This window comes from Silene latifolia, chromosome Y (assembly GCF_048544455.1).
Source record: "Silene latifolia isolate original U9 population chromosome Y, ASM4854445v1, whole genome shotgun sequence".
Classification (NCBI taxonomy): domain Eukaryota; kingdom Viridiplantae; phylum Streptophyta; class Magnoliopsida; order Caryophyllales; family Caryophyllaceae; genus Silene; species Silene latifolia.
The window spans coordinates 335,102,607-335,128,574 of NC_133538.1; the positions used below are offsets into that span (position 1 = coordinate 335,102,607).

At 38.1% G+C, this 25,968-nt stretch overlaps 2 protein-coding genes across 2 annotated transcripts; one reads left to right on the forward strand and one right to left on the reverse strand.

Annotated features, from left to right (window-relative positions):
• Positions 1 to 15,288: 15,288 nt before the first annotated feature.
• LOC141631433 (uncharacterized) lies at positions 15,289 to 15,891 on the reverse strand. The gene has a single exon (XM_074444103.1). The coding sequence runs from the start codon at positions 15,889 to 15,891 to the stop codon at positions 15,289 to 15,291; it is 603 nt and encodes a 200-aa protein (XP_074300204.1).
• Positions 15,892 to 23,188: 7,297 nt separating this feature from the next.
• On the forward strand, positions 23,189 to 25,393 carry LOC141631434 (uncharacterized). The gene is made up of 4 exons (XM_074444104.1): positions 23,189 to 23,388; positions 23,609 to 24,307; positions 24,411 to 25,199; positions 25,288 to 25,393. Exons 1-4 carry the CDS (start codon positions 23,189 to 23,191, stop codon positions 25,391 to 25,393), a joined length of 1,794 nt encoding a protein of 597 aa, XP_074300205.1.
• Positions 25,394 to 25,968: the final 575 nt, after the last annotated feature.

Here is a 25,968-nt window from a genome sequence, read left to right on the forward strand (position 1 = left end):
ATCTCTTTCTTCATATCAGACCACCAAAGCGTCTTCTTCAAGTCCTTATAGAGCTTGTCACCTCCCGGATGTACCGAATAAGGAGTGCAATGAGCCTCCGTCATAATAATATCTTCAACTCAGCATCATCAGGTACACACCACCTCCCATCGAATCGAACACTCTCATCTGTATGGATCAAAAATCTTGAAGCAGTACTATTCCCTACCCTTGTCTTCCCCTTCTGAATCTTGGGATCAAGTAGCTGTATCCTTTTGATGTCATCATAAAGTTCGGGCTCGATAGTCAAATCACCAATGGCATCTCCCTTGCGAATCGTGTGAATCCCCATCTTTGTCATTTCATATTTCAATTTAATCAATTACATGGCAGTGCACAATGAATGCACACTCTTCCTACTCAAAGTATCTGCAACCACATTTGCCTTCCCCTCATGATAGATAATCTCCATATCATAATCCCCAATCAGCTTCATCCACCTTCTCTGATACATATTTAGCTCCTTTTGAGTGTAGATGTACTTCAAACTCTTATGATCTGAAAACACTTTAAAGGTTGCCACGTATAGATAATGTCTCAAATATTTAGAGCAAATACAACCGCACCCAATTCCAAATCATGAGTAGGATAGTTTTCTTCATACGGCTTCAACTGTCTCGAAGCATAGGCAATGACTTTTCCATTTTTCATCAAGATATACCCCAACCCATTTTTCAAAGCATCAGTATAGACTTCGAAGTTCTCACTCCCTTGCGGCAAAGCTAAGACGGGAGCTGTAGTCAAATACTCCTTTAATGTTTGGAACGCCGTCTCATAAATCTCATCCCAACGGAATCTGGTGTCTTTCCTCATTAAAGCTGTCATAGGTCTAGAAATCTTGGAAATTTTTTTCACAAACCTCCTGTAATAGCCAGCTAAACCCAAGAAACTCCGAGTTTCAGCAACATTCTTTGGTGCTTTCCAGTTTGAGACCGCCTCGATCTTACTAGGATCTACAGCTACACCATCCTTTGAAATCACATGGCCCCAAAAGGCTATATTAGGAATATCTTCCTCCACAATCCTTAACTGGTGATAGCCCGACCTTAGATCAATCTTTGAAAATACCCGAGCTCCACTCAACTAGTCAAAAAGATCATCAATCCTCGGTAAAGGATACCCGTTGTTCACGGTAACATGGTTTAACTCTATGTAGTCGATGCACAACCTCATACTACCGTCCTTCTTTTTCACGAATAGAACTGGCGCACCCCAAGGCAATACACTAGGTCAAATTTATCCCTTATCTAACAATTCGTTCAGCTGCTTCTTAAACTCTTCTAACTCCTTTGGTCCCATACGGTACGGAGCCTTAGATATGTTGGAGCTTGTGTCCTCCACAAATTAGTGTGATAACATTTGTAAATCTCTTACAGGTTCACAAGGGTATACTTCGTATATTTAATCAGTTGATTAACGTTTACCTGATAACGGTTGGCTTGCTAGAAAGTTTGACGTTATTATCATACAGATGGCGGTGATCAACTGGTCCCTAAAGGTCACACCTATAGGATGTGTTTGAGAAATGTGATTATAAAAATATAATCACATTGATGCCCAATATGAGTAAATAGTTAGTCAATGTGTTGATGAGATAATTATTTAATGAAAATTAAATAATATTAGTTGAGACGAATTAACTGTCAATTCGTAAATTAAATATAATAAGTTATATTTAAATTAAATATATGTAATGTTAGCTTGGACGAATTAATCTGTTAATTCGTAATTAAATATAATCAGTTATATTTAATATCAACAAGATGAATGTGTCATAGTGGTAATAGTGAGGGTACACATACCAAGAGGTCATGGGTTCGATCCTCACTAGATTACAATTCAACACATTTTATATATTTTTTGAAAGACCAAAAATAAGGAGAATATACTCCTTATTTCAGTCAATTAGGCCGATGACTCCTAATCTCGGTCAGTATAAGAAAGAAAGGGAGAGAATTATTCTACCATAATTCTTTTCTTGACCTAGCCTCTCTCTCTCATCAGAAAAAAACACAAAACAACTAAATTTTACAGAAAATTTTAGATCGATTCTAGCACAAACAATAGGGCATATCTCATATCGTCTTGGGTGCAACTGATAGGCGAATATCAATTTTGATATTGTTCTTAGGCCAATTTTGCTAGGACCGAAGGTTAATTCTGAATCCTTTATACTTTGTTTATGTATTTTGTTTATGACTATTGATCATCACTGTTAAATTCGTTATAATCCTTCAATATAAAGGGAAGTATACAGATTATTTCCCACAAGTGGTATCAGAGCACTAGGCCACGATTTTTGATTTTGATGATTTTCATAAAAGTATATGTAAACAACATAAGGAATTTCGAAAAAAAAAAAATTCGGTTGTAAAAAAAAAATTTGGCCGTGAGGTAATTTTTTTTTACCGTCTGTTTTTTTTTTCTCTCGTTTTTCCCTCTTCTTTGTTTGATAATTTATTTCCAATTTCGGTTTTCGTATCATTGTTTTAATCAGTTAAAATTATCATATGAAGAATTGGTATATTTTGATTTAATGCAGATTTAAGTTAAAATTCATATATAAATTGTCATGACGATGATACAAGAACTTGTTTTTGCTATATAGTTTTAGCATATAAGATTAATCATGTTCATTAATTCATTTGCTAAATCATGATCTAAATAGCAACTATAAACATTTTCTTCATCGGTATTGTTCTAGGGCTAATTGCCGCAAAGAAAAAAAAAAGGGGAGGACGGCTTATTTTCTTTTAGGGTTTTCCGTGAAAAAAAAATAATACTTTCTGTTTTTTTTGTTTTTCTTGGTAAGCCGAGAAAAAAAAAAAATTTGGAAAGTTTTTTTTCGTTTGTTTTCTTAATTGCCGTAAAGAAAAAATTGGAAAGTTTTTTTTCCTTTTGTTTTCCTAATTACCGAATAAAAAAAAGGGGGCCGTTTTTATTTCCAGCCGTGAGCAGCTGGAATTATAAAAAAAAAAAAAAATTTGTTGTTGTTTATTTTTCAGCCGAGACCAAATAAAAATTGGATTTTGTTTTTATTTTGGCCGATTAGATATTGTGAAACGGTTCGCAACTTAAAGATATCATATTTTTGAAGCAGTTTAAAATTTTGACGGATAGAATTCATATTACAAGTTTGATATTGATTAAGAATGAGATTAATGTGATTAATTGCGGAATTGTCACTTAGTTTAATTTAAATAGGTGGTTTGGATAAATTAATCAACATAATTATGGAATTGTGTCATGTATGTTTAATTTAATTTTAGTTGATGCTTTTAATTTTGTTGAATGAATCGAATGAATGGATTTTATTTACGTATTTAATTTTGCAATCGGTTGTAATTTGTAATACTTAGTGTGGCCTTAGTCAAATTATGTTTTCGTAATGAAGGAAACATGATTTTTTATGTAATTATGAGATCTCGAATCTCCTTTATTTTAGTTTTGGGTTTTGAAATTAGAATGTAATAAATAGGTCAATTATGTAATTTTATTTATTGTAATTTCAAAGAAGACTGAAGATGGAGATTGGAGCTCACTCCCGCTACATGGATCAAGATGGGACATCAAGACAAGCTTCTCGGGTCCAAGGATGGATTCCAAACTTGTATTTATTGTTCATTTTGATAGGATAGGCCATACTAGAACTTTTACTGTTTTTACGTTTTCATTCTTATTGCTTTTCATTCACATGTTAGTTTTATGCATCATATTCCGCCTAAAACCAAACCACCTACTACTAAAATGCATGAAAATTGACTCATATAGGTTGTATGTTAGTTTTCATGGACATGCAGATGTCACAGTCTATAAGCCATCACCTTAGTTTATTCATTCTCGCATGCTAGTTTATAGTTCACTTAAAATGAATTAAAATAAAGTTGATGGGATCTTCCTCTAAAACGGAAATTGAGATTAGTCTTTACAAGGGCAAACATCTATGAATCCCTTCTTCGTCGGAAGGCCTAATATAACCCCTTCTACGTTGGGTAAGTAGTTGTGTTGACTTAGTTTACCTCAACATCATAGTCCGAAGAGTTTCTCGTGATTATGATGGACTAAAGATAGTATTTACAGAAATTTATCGACCAAGAATTCTAACGGTAGAATTAGCTAAAAGGTTAGCTTATCAATTTACAGAGAATTGAGTCTTGAGATCATTTATATAATTCTTGAGGGAGGTCAATTGTGTAAATGTTTTGAGTCTTCGCGTTATGACATTAGTTCATTAGACTTAAAATCAAAACGATGCACATGCTTATTATTTTTATTCTTCTTTTTCAGATGTAGAACACGATTATTTTCGATAATATCATTACAAAAAATGGTGGAAATAACGCAATCCCAATGGCTAGTGCCACACTAGATCGTTCATCCTGGCTAAAAGTGTTCATGGACCAAATGAATCGGTCCACGCGATCAAGAATGATGGGTCCAACTTTGCGATCGGGAGGCGGCACTACGGAATCTTGCCATTGCTCGACGGTAAGCTCAAGTACTTAACTGAGCCAATACCGGTCAACCCAGGCCCCAATGCAGGAGCCAACGAGTCACTCGCTTATAGTGATTTCGTTATGGAAGCGGGTCCGATAAAGAACGTACTCATCTTTGCAATGGAAACCAATTTGCAGAGACGCTTCATTGCCCAAGGTGCAAATAAGATTTTCACCACGCTCACTAATGAGTTCTCAAAGGCACCGAGAATCATTACATATGAGCATACCTGTCGCTTCTTTGATGCGAAACTCCAGAAGGGCCAACCGGTTAGCCCACACATTCTTCACATGATTGAGAATGTCGAGAAGCTGGAGGCACTGAATTGTAAAATCAGTGAGAGCATTGTCATTGACCGAATGCTTCATTCTCTTCACGATGTTTTTGCCCTTTTCAGGGCGAACTACTACATGAATGACTTGAAAAAGAGTCCTCATGAGCTACACTCCCTTCTCGTACAGACCGAGAAGGATATGAAATTGAGTGGAAGCATGAACCAGGATGTTCTCACGATTTATAACAAGGGTAAAAGTAAGGGCAAGGCTCATGGCGACGTAGCTGTAGGTAAGCCAAAGTTTAAGAAGCCAGGAAACGGTAAGAGTGCACCTGGTGAGACTAGTGGCTCACAGGGTAAGGCAAAGAGCAAGGGCGGTGACATAGAGTGCCACCATTGTCACAAGACTGGACATTGGAGGAGGAACTGTCCCGTCTACCGTGAGGACATCAAGGCAGGCCGCGTCGTTCCTGTTGGTATGTCATCTTATATTCATATGATTGAGATTAACCATGCAAGTTTCGGAACTTGGGTACTTGATACTGGTTGTGGTTCTCATCTGTGTAATCATTTGCAGGGCCTAAAGAACATCATACCTCTCGAAAAAGGTGATGTGGACCTGCGAGTCGGGAATGGATCACGAGTTGCTGCTGCCTCGAAGGGAACATATGTAATCCAACTCCCTAGTGGTTTTGAGTTATTTCTAAATAACTGTTACTATGTACCCAGTTTATCTAAGAACATTATTTCTGTTTCCGTACTTGCTAAAGACGGTTTTACATTTTCAATAAAGGATAATCGTTGTATTTTCTCTTTTAATGAAGTGATTTATGGCAAAGCAGTTTCCATGAATGGAATTTATATCTTAGATCAAACCACGGAAGTATTACACATGAATAAGAAATTAAAGGTTGGTGACAAAGATAAAACCTATCTATGGCATTGTCGAATGAGACACATAAATGAGAAACGCGTGAAGAAACTCGTCGATAATGGGACTTTTCCCGCATTCGATTTTTCTACATATGGCACGTGTGAATCATGTCTCATTGGCAAGATGACTCGAATTTCCTTCAAAGGTGTTGGAATGCACCCTAGTGACCTATTAGGACTCATACATACGGACGTATGTGAACCTATGTCAATTACCGCTAGAGATGGCTATAGATATTTTATGACTTTCACGGACGATTTGAGTAGATACGGATATGTCTACTTAATGAAGCATAAAAGTGAGTCCTTTGAGAAATTCAAGGAATACCAGAATAGGGTACAAACCAACCGGGTAGAAAAATTAAAGCACTCCGTTCGGATCGGGGTGGCGAATATCTTTCAAATGAGTTTGATCAACACCAAAGACTCAGGAATCGTTTTGCGCTTAACTCCACCGGAACACCTCAATTGAATGGTGTGTCCGAACGGAGAAATCGAACCTTACTTGATATGGTTCGATCCATGATGAGTCACACGGTAGTGCCCGATTCATTATAGGGTTATCTTTGTTTTGTCGGCCCGCTCTTATACTTAACCGAGTCCGTCTAAAGTCATCGACAAGACTCCATATGAAATGTGGAAGGGAACGGTCCCTAACTTGTCCTTTATTCGGGTTTGAGGCTGCGAGGCTTATGTCAAGTGGAGACACGAGGATAAGCTCGGCCCGCGATCGGTCAAGACATACTTTATAGGTTATCCAAAAGGAACATTTGGTCATTACTTCTATTCGCCTACCGAACATCGAGTTTTTGTTGCGGCTAGTGCGACGTTCTTAGAGAAAGAATTTCTCGAGAACAAGTCGAGTAATAGAACCTTCGAGCTGTCGGAGATTCCAGAACCAACAATCGAGGAACAGATGGAGGAAGCTGTACCTTCAACTGATGATACGGTTAATATTCCTGAGGAACCTAGGAGGTCGGGTAGAGACTTGATACCGGTCGTCGCAGTATCAAAAATAAATACCTAAGTACAACTAACAGAAGCTAGCGGTAAGTAGGGTCGATCTCCACAGGGAGGCAAAATGAGATTTATCTGTCTAATTTTAGTCTATGAGTAACGGGGGTTTAAAATGTTTTGACTGAACTACGAGATTAAGGTAAGAGAGAAAGACTTAAGGGAAATTAACAGAGAAAAGGGAAACTAGAATTTCGGGTCATCAATGAACGTCAGTTAATTGCAAGTAAGGTCACAGATCAGTCGGTGTCTCGGTCTAAGGGGCAATGAATATCTCCTTTCGGTCTCAATTCGCCCTAAAATACTATTAGCTTAACTTTCGCCCTCACTAAAGCATCCTATTGTTCACTGCGGGTCTCGCCTATTCCAACCTTTCGATCCAGGTCAAGGTTTACCAATATTAAAAGGCCAATTGCTTCGAATCAACTAGCAAGATACAGTTAAGGGCAGCGATTAACAACAAAGACTAAACAACAACGATGAATCTAATAACCTAATCAGCAATTAACATCCATTCATTAAATTCCCTAATCCTAGCAGAGGTATTTATCTAGACATAATTAAATAAAGAACATAAATAAAGAGAGAAAGAGGAACAAACATTAAATTAAAGAGGAAAAGGGAGAGAAAGGTTACCAAATAGATCCTAAAATAAGAGGCGAAACAAAAACGTAGTAAAACATCGTCTGATAGTGTGTGGGTGCTTTACAAAAGACGTCCTACTCTCCTATTTATAAGAAAATAGGAAGTTATTAACCTAATAGCGAAATAAAGCTTAAAAGCCCAGCCCGTAAGAGAATCCACTCGATCGAGTGATTTAAAACCACTTGATCGAGTAAACTAAAGCTTAAACCACTCGATCGAGTAGAAAATCTACTCGATCGAGTAAATCCTAAAATGCAACTACTCGATCGAGTAGAAGAAGGACTCGATCGAGCATAATTGTACTCGATCGAGTACTTTCCAGCAACAATTTCCTGCTTTGCGCACTGAACTTCAAACGGCTGCCATTTCTTCGTTACTTGGGTAAACAGGGCGATTCCGGTGGCGTTGAAAAGCTATGAGGACAAGCTTTCATCTCCAATTAGAATCAACTGAATATCAGTTGTAGAACGCGATATATGGCTCTTCAAAGTAGGCACTAGCAATTTGAAGTTCTTCCTTTACTCGCCTAGCTATCTTTCTTCTTTGCGCATCTCAAGATAGCTACATTCCCGCTCCAAATTCACTCTTACTCCAAACGCATACTAAACGGACGGTAAAAGGCTTGATTTCACTACTTTCTGGTTCATTCCTGCAAATAAGACAAAACAGACCAAAGTAGCATATTCGGGGCATTTTGTAGCATAAACTACAATAATAGCATAAAAATACGTGCATAAAAAGGCCTAAAAAGACTATATAAAATGCACGTATCAAATCTCCCCAAACCAAACCTTTACTCGTCCTCGAGTCAACTAAAATGCAACTAATGGAACTGAAAAGATAGCTCAGAGCTAGCTATAACTTGTCTACTTAAACCAGTTTAATGCAAACTAAAATCAACAGTTACAGCTACAATGGTCATTACGCAAACGAATTATAATATGTCCATAAATAAAGTTGACCTATCGACCTTGCAAGACCAACAAAATCGGACTCTCACGTGGTCACTCTTCTCTCATGAAGCAAAGGGTGAAAGTATATGTATAAGAGAGAAAGAGAAAACAGTCACTCACCTAGACTGCGACCTACATAACATGCATGCAACAAAAATGATAGACGATTCAAGTACCACACATACATTCCAACCAACAATGTCCGTCACAGCTGAGGGCTTACAAATAATATGGGAATAGTGAGGTTCAGGTGAGAAAAGGCAAAACAAGTTATGGTAATGTGGAGGTAAAAGCGTCAAGCTAGTTCCTAACAGGACCATATAAAACCATCCGAATCTCAACTGACTGAAAAACTAAGTACAAGTGCCCTTCATTTGGCACAAAACTCACTAAACTCAAACACAATCTCCTCAAAAATATAGAATAAGAATGGAGGAGTCAGACGGTCACAAACTTTCCCTTTTAACACCGTTTAAATGGACCAAATCAAACAAGTCAAACTTTTTCAAATTTCTTTTTTTTTTTCTTCTTTTCCACGTGATCAACATTCTTTTTTTTCATTCTTTTTTTTCATTTTTTTTTCTTTCTTTCTTTCTTTCACGTTTTTCTATTTTTTTTTCAATTCTATTTTTTTTTCTTTTTTCCTCCTTCCTCTATTTACACCAAGTCCATACAAAGAGATACAGGCCAAACTGCAGCCGGAAAATCATACCACAAAAGACATACTAACTAGCTTGACTAGGCAGGCTTAGTTTGGGATGTAGCTAATGGGTCAAAAAGGCAATTTTTGGCTTAAGTGGAGCTATATGGGTGAAAAATATAAGAAAAGGGGAAAATTTATAAGCACCTCCCTGCATGTGACACCGACCACAAACCCGAATGTATGCATTTGACAAGAAATCGAATGTCATAAAAGTGCAAAAATAATGAACATGCTATGCAAGGAGTACTGCTCTCAATTCCTAATGAACTGGCCATGAATGTCACCAGTTATAAGGCTCTAAAACTCAGAATTTTTCAAGTAGTTTGCCGATTTATCAGGTCAAGTCTAAACAGTCTGCTATATTTGAACAGAAACTCGTAGACCATGCGTATGACAAAGCTAATAACTATCAATAAAGTGCAAGGCTAAAGTAAAATGACAAGTTATAGTGCATTATCATCACGGAAATCTACCGTTCCGACTCAACCTATATGCAAAAATAAACGTGAATATTTTTTGAATATTTGAAAATTTTCAATTTTTATGAGATTTTTGATTTTTATGAAAATAAACAACAATGCATACTGAAATTAAACGTGATAACAGAAATGCAATAAAAACAAGATGCAGAGATAGATATGGATGCATAACCTCCCCAAACCAAACCGTACAATGCCCTCATTGTGCCAAAACATGGAAAGGAAATGCAAACTAAAAGAGAAAGAGAGTAAATACGGAAAGCTCACAAGATTGCGCGAATAAGGGACCTCCCCAAACCAGCCAGCAACGTGGGAGGTCACTAATAGCTCCGAAACATCGTCACAAGAAGCTAATCCAAGCAATGAGCGTCCAAAACAGCTCGATCGAGAGGAATAGTGATCGATCGAGTATTTTTTTTTATTTTTTTTTGCAGGTACTCGATCGAGTAGAAAAAGTACTCGATCGAGTGATTTCAGCAGGAAAAGCTCTCGATCGAGTACAAAAAGTACTCGATCGAGTGATCCTTAGTATATTCCTGCAAAAGACGCAATAAAAACAGCCCGCAAAACTAACAAAGCAAGCATACTGATATACTCTATGGTACGAAGACCAATTATTACACACAACTGAAATAAAATGCAATGTTTGAAAAACAACTAAAAATAAATCTCCGAGTTGCCTCTCGGGTAGCGCTAGTTTCAGACAGGTCCCAGCTCGACCTCTTTTTCAGCTAACTACTCTAATTGAACCCAATCAAAGCAGCTCAAAGCTCGCAAAGAACTCACAAAACTTACGCATGTGCTACACAAAACTGTAAGTAGCACCATAATATAGTAATAGCATAGGAATTTGAAATATAATAACATTTAAGCCTAACAAATTTCCTATGACAGCTCCTAAAATCATTCACAAAATAATTCTGCCCTCCAGCTAAGGGCGGAATATAAAAGCTTAAATTAACCGCGAGTGGAAAATAAGAGAGCTCATGAGCATTCAACTTAAAAATAACGCGAGTAGAATTTAAATGCTCAGACGGGTAAGAACTGTGAGGTGAAGGAGTCTGGTCAGCTAAAGGTGAAGGTGGATAATCATCCTAGATGCAAGGGGTTGTAAAGTCAATTGGGTCAATCGGGTCCTCTATAATAGGCTCATCATCTATATCATCATAAGTATCCCATTTGACCTCAAGACTGTCTAAATCTACCTCCTCAGTCTCCTTATCGCTAGACTCGTCAAGATGGAGATTCTCAAAGAGAGCCTTCAAATCACCCTCACTATCAGTGCAAGAATCATAAAGGGGTTCTAAACTATCCTCATAAAAAGGATCGTCAACCACGCTAGTGGTCTCCTCTATGTCTCCGTCAGCACTTCCTAGATTGGTTTCTAAGGTCTCACCCACCCCCTCATTTGAGTCAACATGAAGAGAAAAGTTGGGTTTAAGAGATTCAGCAGCAAACCAATCAAATAATTCTAATACCTCATTTACGGGGATTCCTTCAAAATCCCACTTACCAATAAATTCTAGGTATGCTCGCGTAGGGTCATTCATACCCCAGAAGATAGTCCAGCACAATTGGAGTTCAGAAAATGCATCTCGTCTGGGCTCGAGCCACTCCAAAAACCTGGCTAAATAAGTACCAAAAATTTTGTTCTCTTCCTGCGGAAAGAGAAGAACGAAAGACATAATAACGGTCTCAAGGAACCGAAGCTCCTTAAGACAAGAAATAAACTAAATAAAAACAAATAAAACTACGCGGCCTCCTCGGCAACGGCGCCAAAATTTGATACCGGTCGTCGCAGTATCAAAAATAAATACCTAAGTACAACTAACAGAAGCTAGCGGTAAGTAGGGTCGATCTCCACAGGGAGGCAAAATGAGATTTATCTGTCTAATTTTAGTCTATGAGTAACGGGGGTTTAAAATGTTTTGACTGAACTACGAGATTAAGGCAAGAGAGAAAGACTTAAGGGAAATTAACAGAGAAAAGGGAAACTAGAATTTCGGGTCATCAATGAACGTCAGTTAATTGCAAGTAAGGTCACAGATCAGTCGGTGTCTCGGTCTAAGGGGCAATGAATATCTCCTTTCGGTCTCAATTCGCCCTAAAATACTATTAGCTTAACTTTCGCCCTCACTAAAGCATCCTATTGTTCACTGCGGGTCTCGCCTATTCCAACCTTTCGGTCCAGGTCAAGGTTTACCAATATTAAAAGGCTAATTGCTTCAATCAACTAGCAAGATACGATTAAGGGCAAATTAACAACAAAGACTAAACAACAACGACGAATCTAATAACCTAATCAAAGAATTAACATCCATTCATTAAATTCCCTAATCCTAGCAGAGGTATTTAGCTAGATATAATTAAATAAAGAACATAAATAAAGAGAGAAAGAGGAACAAACATTAAATTAAAGAGGAAAAGGGAGAGAAAGGTTACTTTGAAATAGATCCTAAAATAAGAGGCGAATGAAAAACGATAGTAAAACATCGTCTGATAGTGTGTGGGTGCTTTACAAAAGACGTCCTACTCTCCTATTTATAAGAAAATAGGAAGTTATTAACCTAATAGCGAAATAAAGCTTAAAAGCCCAATTTCGTAAGAGAATCCACTCGATCGAGTGATTTAAAACCACTCGATCGAGTAAACTAAAGCTTAAACCACTCGATCGAGTAGAAAATCTACTCGATCGAGTAAATCCTAAAATGCAACTACTCGATCGAGTAGAAAAAGGACTCGATCGAGCATAATTGTACTCGATCGAGTACTTTCCAGCAACAATTTCCTGCTTTGCGCACTGAACTTCAAACGGCTGCCATTTCTTCGTTACTTGGGCAAACAGGGCGATTCCGGTGGCGTTGGAAATCTAAGAGGACAAGCTTTCATCTCCAATTAGAATCACCTGAATATCAGTTGTAGAACGTGAGATATGGCTCTTCAAATTAGGCACTAGCAATTTGAAGTTCTTCCTTTACTCGCCTAGCTATCTTTCTTCTTTGCGCATCTCAAGATAGCTACATTCCCGCTCCAAATTCACTCTTCCTCCAAATGCATGCTAAACGGACGGTAAAAGGCTTGATTTCACTACTTTCTGGTTCATTCCTGCAAATAAGACAAAACAGACCAAAGTAGCATATTCGGGGCATTTCGTAGCATAAACTACAATAATAGCATAGAAATACGTGCATAAAAAGGCCTAAAAAGACTATATAAAATGCACGTATCAAGACTCTCATCCTCCGGACAGATACATTGGTATGGTCGAGGAGAATGACGTTTTACTTCTGGAAAGTAATGAACCCGCAACCTATAAAGGTGCTATGGCCTGTTCCGACTCAAAGCTATGGCTCGAAGCCATGCAATCCGAGATGGACTCCATGTATGAGAATAACGTATGGTATCTTTTTGATTTACCTAATAAGGTAAAACCTCTACAGTGCAAATGGCTTTACAAAATAAAGCGTTCTGTAGACGCGCAACCAGATATCTATAAGGCACGACTTGTGGCAAAAGGTTTCACTCAAGTGCACGGATTGCATTATGATGAGATTTTTGCACCTGTAGTCATGCTACGTTCCATTCGGATAATCTTAGCGATTGCAGCATTTTATGATTATGAAATTTGGCAAATGGATGTGAAAACCGCCTTCTTAAACGATTATTTGGAGGAAGAGTTGTACATGGTGCAACCCGAAGGTTTCATAGATCCTGGGCATCCTAAGAAAGTATGCAAGCTTAAGCGTTCCATTTATGGACTTAAGCAAGCTTCTCGGAGTTGGAATCATCGTTTCGACCAAGTGATAAAAGAGTATGGCTTCACTCGATCGGTCGAGGAACCATGCTTATACATCAAGTCGAGTGGGAGCAAGATTGTATTCTTCATATTGTATGTCGATGACATACTCTTGATTGGGAATGACATTCCTCTCCTATCTTCGGTTAAAGAATGGTTGAAGAACCATTTCCAGATGAAAGATCTGGGTGAGGCACAACGCATTTTGGGAATCCGTATCTACCGAGATAGATCACGACGGACGTTATCACTTAGTCAGGAGTCTTATTTGGATAAGGTCCTTGAGAGGTTCAGCATGACCAACTCCAAGAAGGGGAACCTTCCTATGACGAATGGGATGCAGTTGAGCAAGTCTCAGTCACCCACGACGCCTGAAGGAATAGAGCGCATGAGTCGTATTCCTTATGCATCTACAATAGGATCGATCATGTATGCCATGATATGAACACGTCCAGACGTGGCATATGCATTGAGTATGACGAGTCGGTACCAAAAGACTCCAGGTGAAACACACTGGATAGCAGTAAAAAATATCCTCAAGTACCTACGGACGACTAAGGATTGGGTATTGACTTATGGAGGCGATACTAAGCTATGCGCAACCGGTTACACAGATGCTAGCTTCCAAACGGATCGAGATGATTCAAAATCTCAGTCCGGGTTCGTCTTCACTCTTAATGGTGCTGCGGTCAGCTGGAAGAGTTCCAAACAGAGTGTTGTAGCAGATTCTACTACTGAATTCGAGTACTATGCCGCTCGGAGGCAAAAAAGGAAGCGATATGGATGCGTCAATTCTTACAAGGGCTTTCGGTAGTTCCTAGTTCGAATGACCCGATCACCATCTATTGTGACAATAGAGGTGCCATCTTCCAGGCTAAGGAGCCAAAGTCTAGCAACAAATCTAGACATGTACTTCGGAAAGCTCACCTGATCCGTGATTACGTGGAGCAAGAAGAGATAGTGATTGACAAGATTGCGACGGGTGATAACATCGCGGATCCTCTCACCAAACCGTTGAATTATGATAAGCATGTAGGGCATGTTAATTCCATGGGAATTAAACATGTTCCTGAGTTGTAGTACTTGATTATAGATTTGATACATTATCTTTTTCATATACTATTTATAACTTCATCGTCTTATATATAATATTTTGTTTTCATGTGGATTGTACTGACAATTTTAAACGCCACAAAGTGAACTGAATTGCATTATATTTGTTTTGGTCCGTAATCACCAATGTGAGCTGATAACTCCGGCTATTATATTGTGCAGTCGATTGATGGTGGGTTCAACGAGCCATAAGTCAAATGGTTGACTGATCGATCACAGATGCGAGATTATGTCGATACCTCGTAGGACAACTTTTTGTGACAACGTAATGGAGTCCTAAATGTTTAAAACATTCGGTGCCAGGTCGTGGATAGGACATCCATTGTGTTCCTAGAGTTGATTCTTTTGACTATCGACTGTCTCTTGAGATTAAGGCAGTTTTTGGGTGACTTTGGTTTCTTTCTCACGGTCTGCCGAATCGGAGGCTAAGTAGATTTTTTCTCGGTCATTTCATACTGTGCTTACATCGGCAGGATTCGAGTTGAGGAAAATATCCAACCCTTATCAGGTATAGTTATTTCTCAGGGCCACTCGAGGAGTTGTAACTGAAATGCATGGCCATGCTCGAATGTTGATTCGTTTATCAGTTAAGTTACTCTCTAGTCGGGGAAACCACTCTTGATATTGATTGCTTGTAAAATACGACATTTGTGAATTCGGATTTGCAAATTGTTTTACATTGAGTGGGAGAAATTTTATAGGATATGAGAATCGGTTATCGCACATACACTTGTGAGGACAAGTGGGAGTTTGTTGGAGCTTGTGTTCTCCACAAATTAGTGTGATAACATTTGTAAATCTCTTATAGGTTCACAAGGGTATACTTTGTATATTTAGTCAGTTTATTTGTTGTACGCCTGTTTTGACAGTGCGTCAGCGAACTGATTTTCCTCCCTTGGGAGGTACACGTATCGCACTTCTTCGAAGAGTTTTTCTAGCTCTTCTATCTTAGCCTGGTAGGGTGCCAGGCTGCTACTTTTGATCTTCCATGACCCCGTCACTTGATTAATGACCAAGGAGGAATCCCCGTGTACTGTCAACTTCATGACTCCTAACTTGTTAGAGCTCTGCAAACCAAGTAGGCATGCTTCGTATTCCGCGGCATTTGTGACTGCGAAGTCCAATTTGATCGAAACTGGTACGTGCTCTCCTCTCGGTGAAATGATAAGGACACCTATTCCGCATCCCATGTTATTCGAAGCCCCATCAAAATATAGATCCCATACACCATCTTCGACATGGACAATATCCTCATCTGGGAACGACCAAGTGTCAACAATGTCAGTTTCTTCGACTGGATTATCGGCCAGGAAATCGGCAACGACCTTTCCTTTTATCGCTTTCAGCGGCACATATTTGAGATCGAATTCCGATAGCATGAGGGTCCATCTTGACATTCTGCCGTTTAGCACCGGCTTTTCAAACAAGTACTTGATGGGGTCCATTCTGGAATATATACTCACACTCTAGCTGAGCATATAGTGACGTAGCTTCTTCGTTGCCCAGACTAAAGCTAGGCATGTCTTTTCTAATGGTGTATACTTTGATTCATACTCCAAGAACTTTTTACTAAGGTAGTAAATTGCTCTTTCTTCTTTGTCAACGGTTTGTGCCAAAGATTGCTCCCATCGCGGTATCTCAGAATCGTTAAATACAATGATAGAGGCAAGCCGCTCAAAAGGATCGAGAACTCGAGAAGATAACACTTCCTTTATCTTATCAAACGCGGCTTGGCATTGGTCATCCCACACAATATGCTCCCCAACTTTCAATTTCTTAAAAATTGGTTCACAGATCATAGTTAATTTTGAGACGAAACGGCTTATGTATTGCACTCGGCCCAAGAAACCTCGAATTTCTTTCTCGGTTTTAGGATGGGGCATTTCCATAATGGCTTTAATCTTTGATGGGTCGATTTCGATGCCACGGTGGCTAACGATATGATCCAAAAGCTTGCCAGAGGTGACCCCGAATGTGCACTTCTGTGGGTTTAATCTCATATTATACTTTCTCAACCTCTCGAAGAATTTTCGTAATGTCATCAAATGGTTATTACGTTCCTTCGATTTTACGATCATGTCATCGACGTAGACCTCTACTTCCTTATGAATCATATCATGCAACAACGCGTTCTTTGTTCTCTGTAAGTCGCACCTGCATTTATTAATCCAAACGACATCACCGTAGCAATAAGTGCCCCATGGTGTTGTGAAAGCGATCTTGTGCATATCTTCCCTCGGCCATTTTTATCCTGGTTGTAAATCGGCGTACCCATCCATAAAGGATAATAATGTATGGTTAGCGGTATTGTCAACCAAGATGTCAATGTGAGGTAGCGGAAAGTCGTCCTTTGGGCTAGCCTTATTTAGATCACGAAAATCAACACAGACCCGAACCTTTCCGTCTTTCTTTGGGACCGGCACCACATTAGCTATCCAATCTGAGTATTCCGATACTTTGATGAACCCGGCCTTGAATCAAGTTTATCAATCTCTTCTTTGACTTTCAAAGACCACTCGGTACGCATTCTACGTGGCTTCTGCTTTACTGGTTTGAACCCTGGCTTGATCGGAATCTTGTGCTCTACAATTTCCCTATCAATACCCGGCATATCTTTGTAGGAACAAACAAATACATCTTTGAATTCATTCAACAATTCAACAAACCCCTTCCTTTCTGCGGGATCTAAGGTTGTTCCTATCTTAAGCTCCTGAGGCTCTAAGGTAGTCCCCACATTAACAACTTCGGTATCTTCGATTACCGAGCTTCTTTGGTCGTATTCTTCCAACCCTTTTACTAACTGGGGAGGCGGTTCCACCTCCTCCTCTTCTTCTTCCACCTGTCTATCCTCGACCTCATTCTCAACATTATTAAAACAATCAATTGAATCGCAATATAAATGAGACAAGTCGTAAGCAAACTGATTCATCTTATTATTGATTTGAAACGGCGCAAATTGCGTTAACATTTGGGCCAACTGATTAGAGGTCAGTGGCGAGATAGGAGCAGTATTCGGGACTGGCCCCGGAATACCAGCACTAGGGGAAGTTACGGGAAAAGGAAAGACTGGGGAAGGGGTATCTTCGACACCTAAAACCCTAGACTTAGCCTTAGGACTTATGTCAGACTCAGACTCGGACTCAGACTCAGACTCAGAATCGTCATCAGGTTTGAACATTTGCCCTTCTCCAATGGTCATCTTGAAAAGCGAACCCTTGTTGTCGGTCCATTTCATGGTTTTCCGCCATCCAGACGTATTCCTCTGAGGATCTACATCAGTAATGAGGGTAGATGGATCGAAACGATCACTCCTTATGATCATGTTTACCAAGACTTCGTTTGGTATTTCCGGCTTCTTTTCCTCTCCAAAGAGGAGACCCATAGCTTTCCCATCTTCGATCGGAACAGACTCCTTCTTTATTGTAGCTACTGCCATAATGTCTTCGGAATTATAGAAACAATCACGGAATACTTCGATTCCGGGGACCAGCTTGTTGTCCTTTGAGTTGAACAGTGGTTCGGGGAAGTCTAAACTCGGCATTTCCTCCCCGGCTTTCACAAAGTGGCCGTTTAGAGTTAGCAAGTACGGCCCCATCTTGATGTCTCGGTCTTCGATCGACCCGATCACCATCTATTGTGACAATAGAGGTGCCATCTTCCAGGCTAAGGAGCCAAAGTCTAGCAACAAATCTAGACATGTACTTCGGAAAGCTCACCTGATCCGTGATTACGTGGATCAAGAAGAGATAGTGATTGACAAGATTGCGACGGGTGATAACATCGCGGATCCTCTCACCAAACCGTTGAATTATGATAAGCATGTAGGGCATGTTAATTCCATGGGAATTAAACATGTTCCTGAGTTGTAGTACTTGATTATAGATTTGATACATTATCTTTTTCATATACTATTTATAACTTCATCGTCTTATATATAATATTTTGTTTTCATGTGGATTGTACTGACAATTTTGATCGCCACAAAGTGAACTGAATTGCATTATATTTGTTTTGGTCCGTAATCGCCAATGTGAGCTGATAACTCCGGCTATTATATTGTGCAGTCGATTGATGGTGGGTTCAACGAGCCATAAGTCAAATGGTTGACTGATCGATCACAGATGCGAGATTATGTCGATACCTCGTAGGACAACTTTTTGTGATAACGTAATGGAGTCCTAAATGTTTAAAACATTCGGTGCCAGGTCGTGGATAGGACATCCATTGTGTTCCTAGAGTTGATTCTTTTGACTATCGACTGTCTCTTGAGATTAAGGCGCTTTTGGGTGACTTTGGTTTCTTTCTCACGATGCTGCCCGTGAATCGGAGGCTAAGTAGATTTTTTCTGGGTCATTTCATACTGTGCTTACATCTGCAGGATTCGAGTTGAGGAAAATATCCAACCCTTATCAGGTATAGTTATTTCTCAGGGCCACTCGAGGAGTTGTAACTGAAATGCATGGCCATGCTCGAATGTTGATTCGTTTATCAGTTAAGTTACTCTCTAGTCGGGGAAACCACTCTTGATATTGATTGCTTGTAAAATACGACATTTGTGAATTCGGATTTGCAAATTGTTTTACATTGAGTGGGAGAAATTTTATAGGATATGAGAATCGGTTATCGCACATACACTTGTGAGGACAAGTGGGAGTTTGTTAGAGCTTGTGTCCTCCACAAATTAGTGTGATAACATTTGTAAATCTCTTACAGGTTCACAAGGGTATACTTCGTATATTTAATCAGTTGATTAACGTTTACCTAATAACGGTTGGCTTGCTAGAAAGTTTGACGTTATTATCATACAGATGGCGGTGATCAACTGGTCCCTACAGGTCACACCTATAGGATGTGTTTGGGAAATGTGATTATAGAAATATAATCACATTGATGCCCAATATGACTAAATAGTTAGTCAATGTGTTGATGAGATAATTATTTAATGAAAATTAAATAATATTAGTTGAGACGAATTAACTGTCAATTCGTAAATTAAATATAATAAGTTATATTTAAATTAAATATATGTAATGTTAGCTTGGACGAATTAATCTGTTAATTCGTAATTAAATATAATCAGTTATATTTAATATCAACAAGATGAATGTTTCATAGTGGTAATAGTGAGGGTACACATACCAAAAGGTCATGGGTTCGATCCTCACTAGATGACAATTCAACACATTTTATATATTTTTGGAAAGACCAAAAATAAGGAGAATATACTCCTTATTTCGGTCAATTAGGATGAAATTAGGAAAGATTTATTCTTTCCTAATTGACTCCTAATCTCGGTCAGTATAAGAAAGAAAGGGAGAGAATTATTCTACCCTAATTCTTTTCTTGACCTAGCCTCTCTCTCTCATCAGAAAAAAACACAAAACAACTAAATTTTACAGAAAATTTTAGATCGATTCTAGCACAAACAATAGGGCATATCTCATATCGTCTTGGGAGCAACTGATAGGCGAATATCAATTTTGATATTGTTCTTAGGCCAATTTTGCTAGGACCGAAGGTTAATTCTGAATCTTTTATACTTTGTTTATGTATTTTGTTTATGACTATTGATCATCACTGTTAAATTCGTTATAATCCTTCAATATAAAGGGAAGTATACAGATTATTTACCACAAGTGGTATCAGAGCACTAGGCCACGATTTTTGATTTTGATGATTTTCATAAAAGTATATGTAAACAACATAAGGAATTTAGAAAAAAAAAAAATAAGAAGGTATAGATGGACTTCATGATGATGATGCAGCGTAAGAAGTACAAATTGATGAACGTAGTGTTAAAGGTAAATAAGAAGGGTGAATTTAAATTTAAATGGGAATAGAAAGAGGAGTGGGCTCTCTCTCTCTAAATACTTAGAGAGATAAAATTCTCTCAAAAAAGGCAAAAAGAAACCCAGAAATAGAAATGGGGTTGAATCCCTAGCTTCTTCCCATCTCTTTTGCTAGAATTTTCTACTTGTCACTCTTCTTGAGTTTTACCTTCTATAAGATCCGACTTTAATTACTCTCCGTTTTAGCATTGGAGTTTTTTCAGTCATTTATCTTAAGAATGAAGGTATAATTCAAGAATTGAAATAGAACTTTTTTTGAATCTTAATATCTGATTTTAGCAAAACAATATTAATATTGGGAGGATTTGATTTTATAAATCTTCTTTCTTAGCATTTTTTCTGGATATTGGAAATTTATTTTCCTTCTTTGGAATTTTAGATTGGCTTAAATTGTCACATTAATTTCCTGCTTGTAAGTTTGATCTTTGGTCTTATTTTCCATATGTTGTTGCTCTTGTTCTGTTTTTTCTACTTTTCCTGAGATTGTTGTTTTTTTCCTCTTGGTGTTTTGAAGTATCTTTTTTAGTTGTATGATGATTTATGATTTACTTGGTAAATTAAAAGTTTGGACTTTTTTTTACTGTTCTCATCCGCGAGGATGTTATAGGTTGATTTTATTCAACCTAGTTTCCTTTCCTTATAAAAAAAAGTAAAATAAGAAGGGCACATGGGGATATGTGCTTCACTGAGTACAACAAAGAGCAATTTGTGAATCAAGAATGGGTTTAACGGCTAAACATTAAAAATAAGAGACAAGGATTATAAAAGAGAGAAAAAGTACAAGGCTTGTCAATTTAGGTTAATTATGGTTATCTATACATAAGATGGGTCAAGAATGCAAATGAGTTAAACAAAGGAAATAGAAAACAAGGAAAAACAAGATGAATAGGTTAGTCAGCTGATGAGCAATTGAAACAACTTAGGGGAATTAATATAAGGTGTAATTTATATGGAATTAAAAATCAATTCGGGAAACACAACGATTTATAATTTTTTTTTCTTCTTCTAAAAATTATATTCTAAATATAATCAAAATTAAAAGTCATAAACTTTAAATATTTGGGTTACTACAATCAACCCCCCTTAAAAACAACTTCGTCCTCGAAGTTTGGATTTGACGAAAACTGAAACCGTTTTGAAAATTTTAGGGTATTATAATCCTGGTATCTCCTCCGGAAAGACATCGCCGAACTCACTCACAACCGGTATCTTTGCTGCTGATGGCTCCTCCATGCGAGTATCCCTTCATGGCAAAGGATCATATGACATCCTTTCCTCAAATATGACTTTAAAATCATAGCTGCAATCATCATTACCTTGGGTTTTACCACAAACCCTCGATATGACACTCTTGACAGGCTAAAGTCGTATGCCTCAAATTAACAATTTTTATCACTTAAATCAAAATACTAAATAGTAGTAAAGAGGAAATAAGGGTCAAATCCAAGGGAATCAAATTAGCAATTTATTTAAATAATAATGTAGGAAAAGCCAATCTCTAATGTACTTAGAGATCGTAGTAACAAGCGGGGTGTTGATTTGATTATCTAACGAACTAAATTGAATAGATAATGCAAATTAAGTAATAAAGCTAATGACTTTCGGTGTATCAAGTGATTTAAAAGGTCTTAGAGCCAAGCATATATCCACACTCAATAACAATTGATCACTGTAAAACGGTTTTAATTACTAATCTTGATTACTCTATCGTAAATATGAAATTATAATTCTCCTTACGAATAGTTAATTAAAACGAATCCCGTTCTTAATCAACCCTAATTGTAAAACAACCCTAAAAATCCAGTTCAAGGTTTAATTAAACAATAGAAATATAATTTAGAGAATCCGATAGAGAATTAATAGTGCATACAATCCAGTTGCACTTTAGAAATTTATGTGAATTGCTTCAAAGAACTAGTATTAACATATCCCGTTCAATATTAATTCCCAGTTGTTACCAATGTAAAGTTAATCAATAAATCATGTTCAATTAACAATACTAACATTAGAATGAAGAAATCTGTTACTAGTTGTACACCTACCAATTATCAACCAACATTCATATAATTAAGAAATAAGCAATTCACAATAATCAAGATTAGGAACTAAAACATTCAAAATCACAATCGGATCTTGAGTACTTCAATTGCTTGAGTCCAAGTTGAAAGATTAGTTACACATAGTCTTGATGAATAACAATAGGGTTTTTTTCTTGATAGTTTTCTAAAAACAATATTGAATGAATAATATATCCATACCAAAACCTAAGTACTTAACCTAATAATGATAGTAATTCTTAACCAAAAACTAATAATAATAATAATAATAATAATAATAATAATAATAATAATAATAATAATAATAATAATAAATAAAATAAAATAAAATAAAAATAAAAATAATAATAATAATGGCCGTGCTAGAGAAAAGTTTCTCTCACTAAAAAAGCTTGCGATCACCATTTTCGTACTTTTTCTTAGCTTCCATGGCTCGAGGTAGGGGTCGACCTCCCAAAGGAAGACCACCATTGGAAAGCTTGACTCAAGCTGATCAATCTGGTACTAAAATCTTGGAAAATCCTGCTCACTCTCCTGAGAATTCTTCAACCTAGGGTATAATTTCTCGTTCCCCTGTTCTTCTTAGCGATTACGTTGTTAATGTTGTTCATAATTCTGCTACTAGAGCACGTCCCTACTCTCCATCACCTGTTCCTACTGAGACATTAGTTGTTAATTCATCGACTATTACTGCGAATTCCGCCATTGTTGTAGAAAATCCGAGCTCAATTGTAGTGTCTCCTGTTATTGAGTCTGTAACTGTTGCACCTGCAATTTTCATACTGTACCTGATTCTGCTGGTACTATGTTGACTAAGGCTCCTAATAGTGGGGAAAATGGGGGCAAATCCTAGAGTTTCTGAGCCAAATCCGAGAATTGGGGGAAATGCCAAGAAATGGAATGAGTTTGTAAAAGGAACAAGTCAGCTGGGAATGTCCTTATTTTTTGATGCAAATAGTAATAGTTCCACAGAAATTGATGTTGAATTAGAGGATTTTAAGGCTGAATTGGATTTACTGGAAGTGCACTCTTATGGGTAACTTCTTAGGGTCTAAACCTAATCTGAAAACTGTTCAAGAGTTTGCCCAGAAGAGCTGGAAGCATCTTGCCTCTCCTGTTGTGCAATACTATAAAAAAGGGTGGTTTAGCTTCAAATTCAACTATTTAGAAGACATGAACAATGTTTTGAGAGATGGTTCTTAGAAATTGGGTAATAGTTCTTTAATCCTGAAGTAATGACACCCTAATTTCTCTAGGAAAATGGATAGGGTCTCCACAATTCCTATCTGGGTCTTGTTTCCTGACTTAGAACCTTTTCTTTGGTCTGAGACTGTCTTAAGAAAGATGGCCAGTAAGATAGGGAAGCCCCTATTTGCTGATGTTAACACCACATGTAAAGCCAAGCTCTCTTTTACTAGAATTATGGTAGAAGCAGATGTTGCTGCTACTTTGCTAGATCATATTGTCTTGAACACCCCTTTCCATGGCCAGACTAATCAGAGGGTTATCTATGAATGGTTACCTTTCCATTGCTCTGGGTGTGGGAAGCTTGGGCACCAACTGGGTAGCTGTAAGTGGCATCAATCCAAAGCCAGTACTGAGAACATTTCTGTCCCTGCTCCAACTTGTGGCCCACAACCTGAGGAGGAGCTTGGCTCAGGATTTCATGAGCTAGGTGGTACCTCAGTTGCTCCAATGGAGGTGGCTCCTTCTGGTGAAGGTGTGGAGAACTCAAAATGTTCTAAGCTAGATTCTCCCACTGCACTGGTTGTAGTCTCCTCTCCTAGAACAACTGTAAAGCACTCAGAATGCCATGAGCTAGGCCAAAGCTCCCCTCAACTTGTGTGCAACTCTAAGTTAGTTAGTAGGAGGTCTCGAATTGCCACGAAGAGAGACTGTTTAACAGACACTCAGACTACTGGTGGGGGATCTATATGCTTAGATATCTCTAACAGGTTTGATGGTTTGGAAGCTGTCACTGATCATCCTACTGCTACTATAGTGGAAAAAGAGCCCCCTGATAAAGCTTCTCATGAAGATCTGCTCCTGGAACATTAGAGGATGTAATGATCCTCTTAAGCAACAAGAAATTGCAGATTTCTTGTGGGCTAATAAATTGGATGTGTTAGGTGTGCTTGAAACAAGAATAAAGGAGAAAAATGCTGGGAAAATTATAAAAAGTAAGTTCAAAAATTATAGTGTGATATGTAACTATGATAGACACTACAATGGCAGGATTTGGTTCATTTGGAAGCCAATCACAGTCACTGTGATTCCTCTGATCTCTAATGCTCAGTTCATACACTGTGCATTAACTCATCATGCTACTTCTCAGAGGATTTTCATCACCATGGTTTATGGTAGTAATGACTCCAAGGAAAGAGAGGATTTATGGCTGGCACTTTCTTCCATTAAGAGCACTGTGACTGATTGGATTGTTCTTGGTGATTTTAATGTGATTAGAGATGTCAGTGAAAGGGTTAGCCCCTTACCACCTGATTTGAATGATATTTTGGATTTCAATGCTTGTCTTCTAAATTGTCATTTGGAGGATGCTGGGGGCTCTGGATGTGAATACACTTGGTCTAATAAACAAGATGACAGTAATAGGGTGTGGTCCAAGCTGGATAGGGCTCTTGCTAATCCTTCTTGGTTTTCTCATTTCCTTGCTACTTATACTGCTTTCTTGCCTTCTGGTGCGTCTGACCACTCACCAGTTTTGGTTAATATTTATAAGGATCCCCCTATTAAATCTAGATTCAGTTTTCTTAATTGCTGGCTTAGCCATCCTTCCTATAGAGGCCTCATTTCTCAGGCTTGGCAACACTTTGTGGCTGGTACTGCTATGTACCAATTTTTTGGCTAGTTAAGGCATGTGAAGAATAGTTTGAGGGCCTTGCATATATAAACTCTAATATAGTGACCTTTCCTCTAGGGTTACTGAGGCCAAAGCTGCTCTCCTAGCATGTCAACAGGAACTGCAAAGCTGTCCTTTATCTCAGGATCTCATTCTTCAAGAAAGAGACCTTCTGGATGAATAGAATTCTATTAAGCCTGCTGAGATTAGCATGGTCCAACAGAAAGCTAAGGTGGATAACATCACTCATGGTGACTGTTCAACAAAATATTTCTTCTCCAGGATCCAGGAGAGGAAACAACAATAGATCATTGGGAGGATTGTTGATAGAAATGGCATTGAGAGAACTGGGCTCATTGAAGTTGCTGAGGGCTTTGTTGATTATTATGCACACCTGTTGGGGACCTCCATGGCTGTTTCTCCTCTTGATACTGCCTTTATCCAACAAGGCCCTTGTATCCTTGCGGAGGATCATGATCAACTTATTAAGCATGTAACTGCTGATGAAATTAAGCTTGCTCTCTTCAGTATAGGCTCTGGCAAGAGTCCTGGGCCAGATGGATTTTTATCTGCTTTTTCCAAAGATTCCTGGGATCTAATTGGACAAGATTTGTGCAAAGTTGTGCAAGAATTTTTCAGGACTGGGAAAATGAGTAAGCAAGCTAACTCTACCCTCATCACTTTAATACCTAAGAAAAAAGTCAGTTCTAGTGTTATGGATTACAGGCCTATATCTTATTGCTCTACCATCTATAAAAT

Coding starts and splice junctions, on each gene's coding strand:
- LOC141631433 (XM_074444103.1), bottom strand. CDS start 15,891: ATGGACCCCATCAAGTACTTGTTTGAAAAGCCGGTGCTAAACGGCAGA.
- LOC141631434 (XM_074444104.1), top strand. CDS start 23,189: ATGGGGGCAAATCCTAGAGTTTCTGAGCCAAATCCGAGAATTGGGGGA. Junction 23,389..23,608: donor CTGGAAGTGCACTCTTATGG/GTAACTTCTTAG, acceptor TAATTTCTCTAG/GAAAATGGATAGGGTCTCCA. Junction 24,308..24,410: donor TGCTTAGATATCTCTAACAG/GTTTGATGGTTT, acceptor CTGGAACATTAG/AGGATGTAATGATCCTCTTA.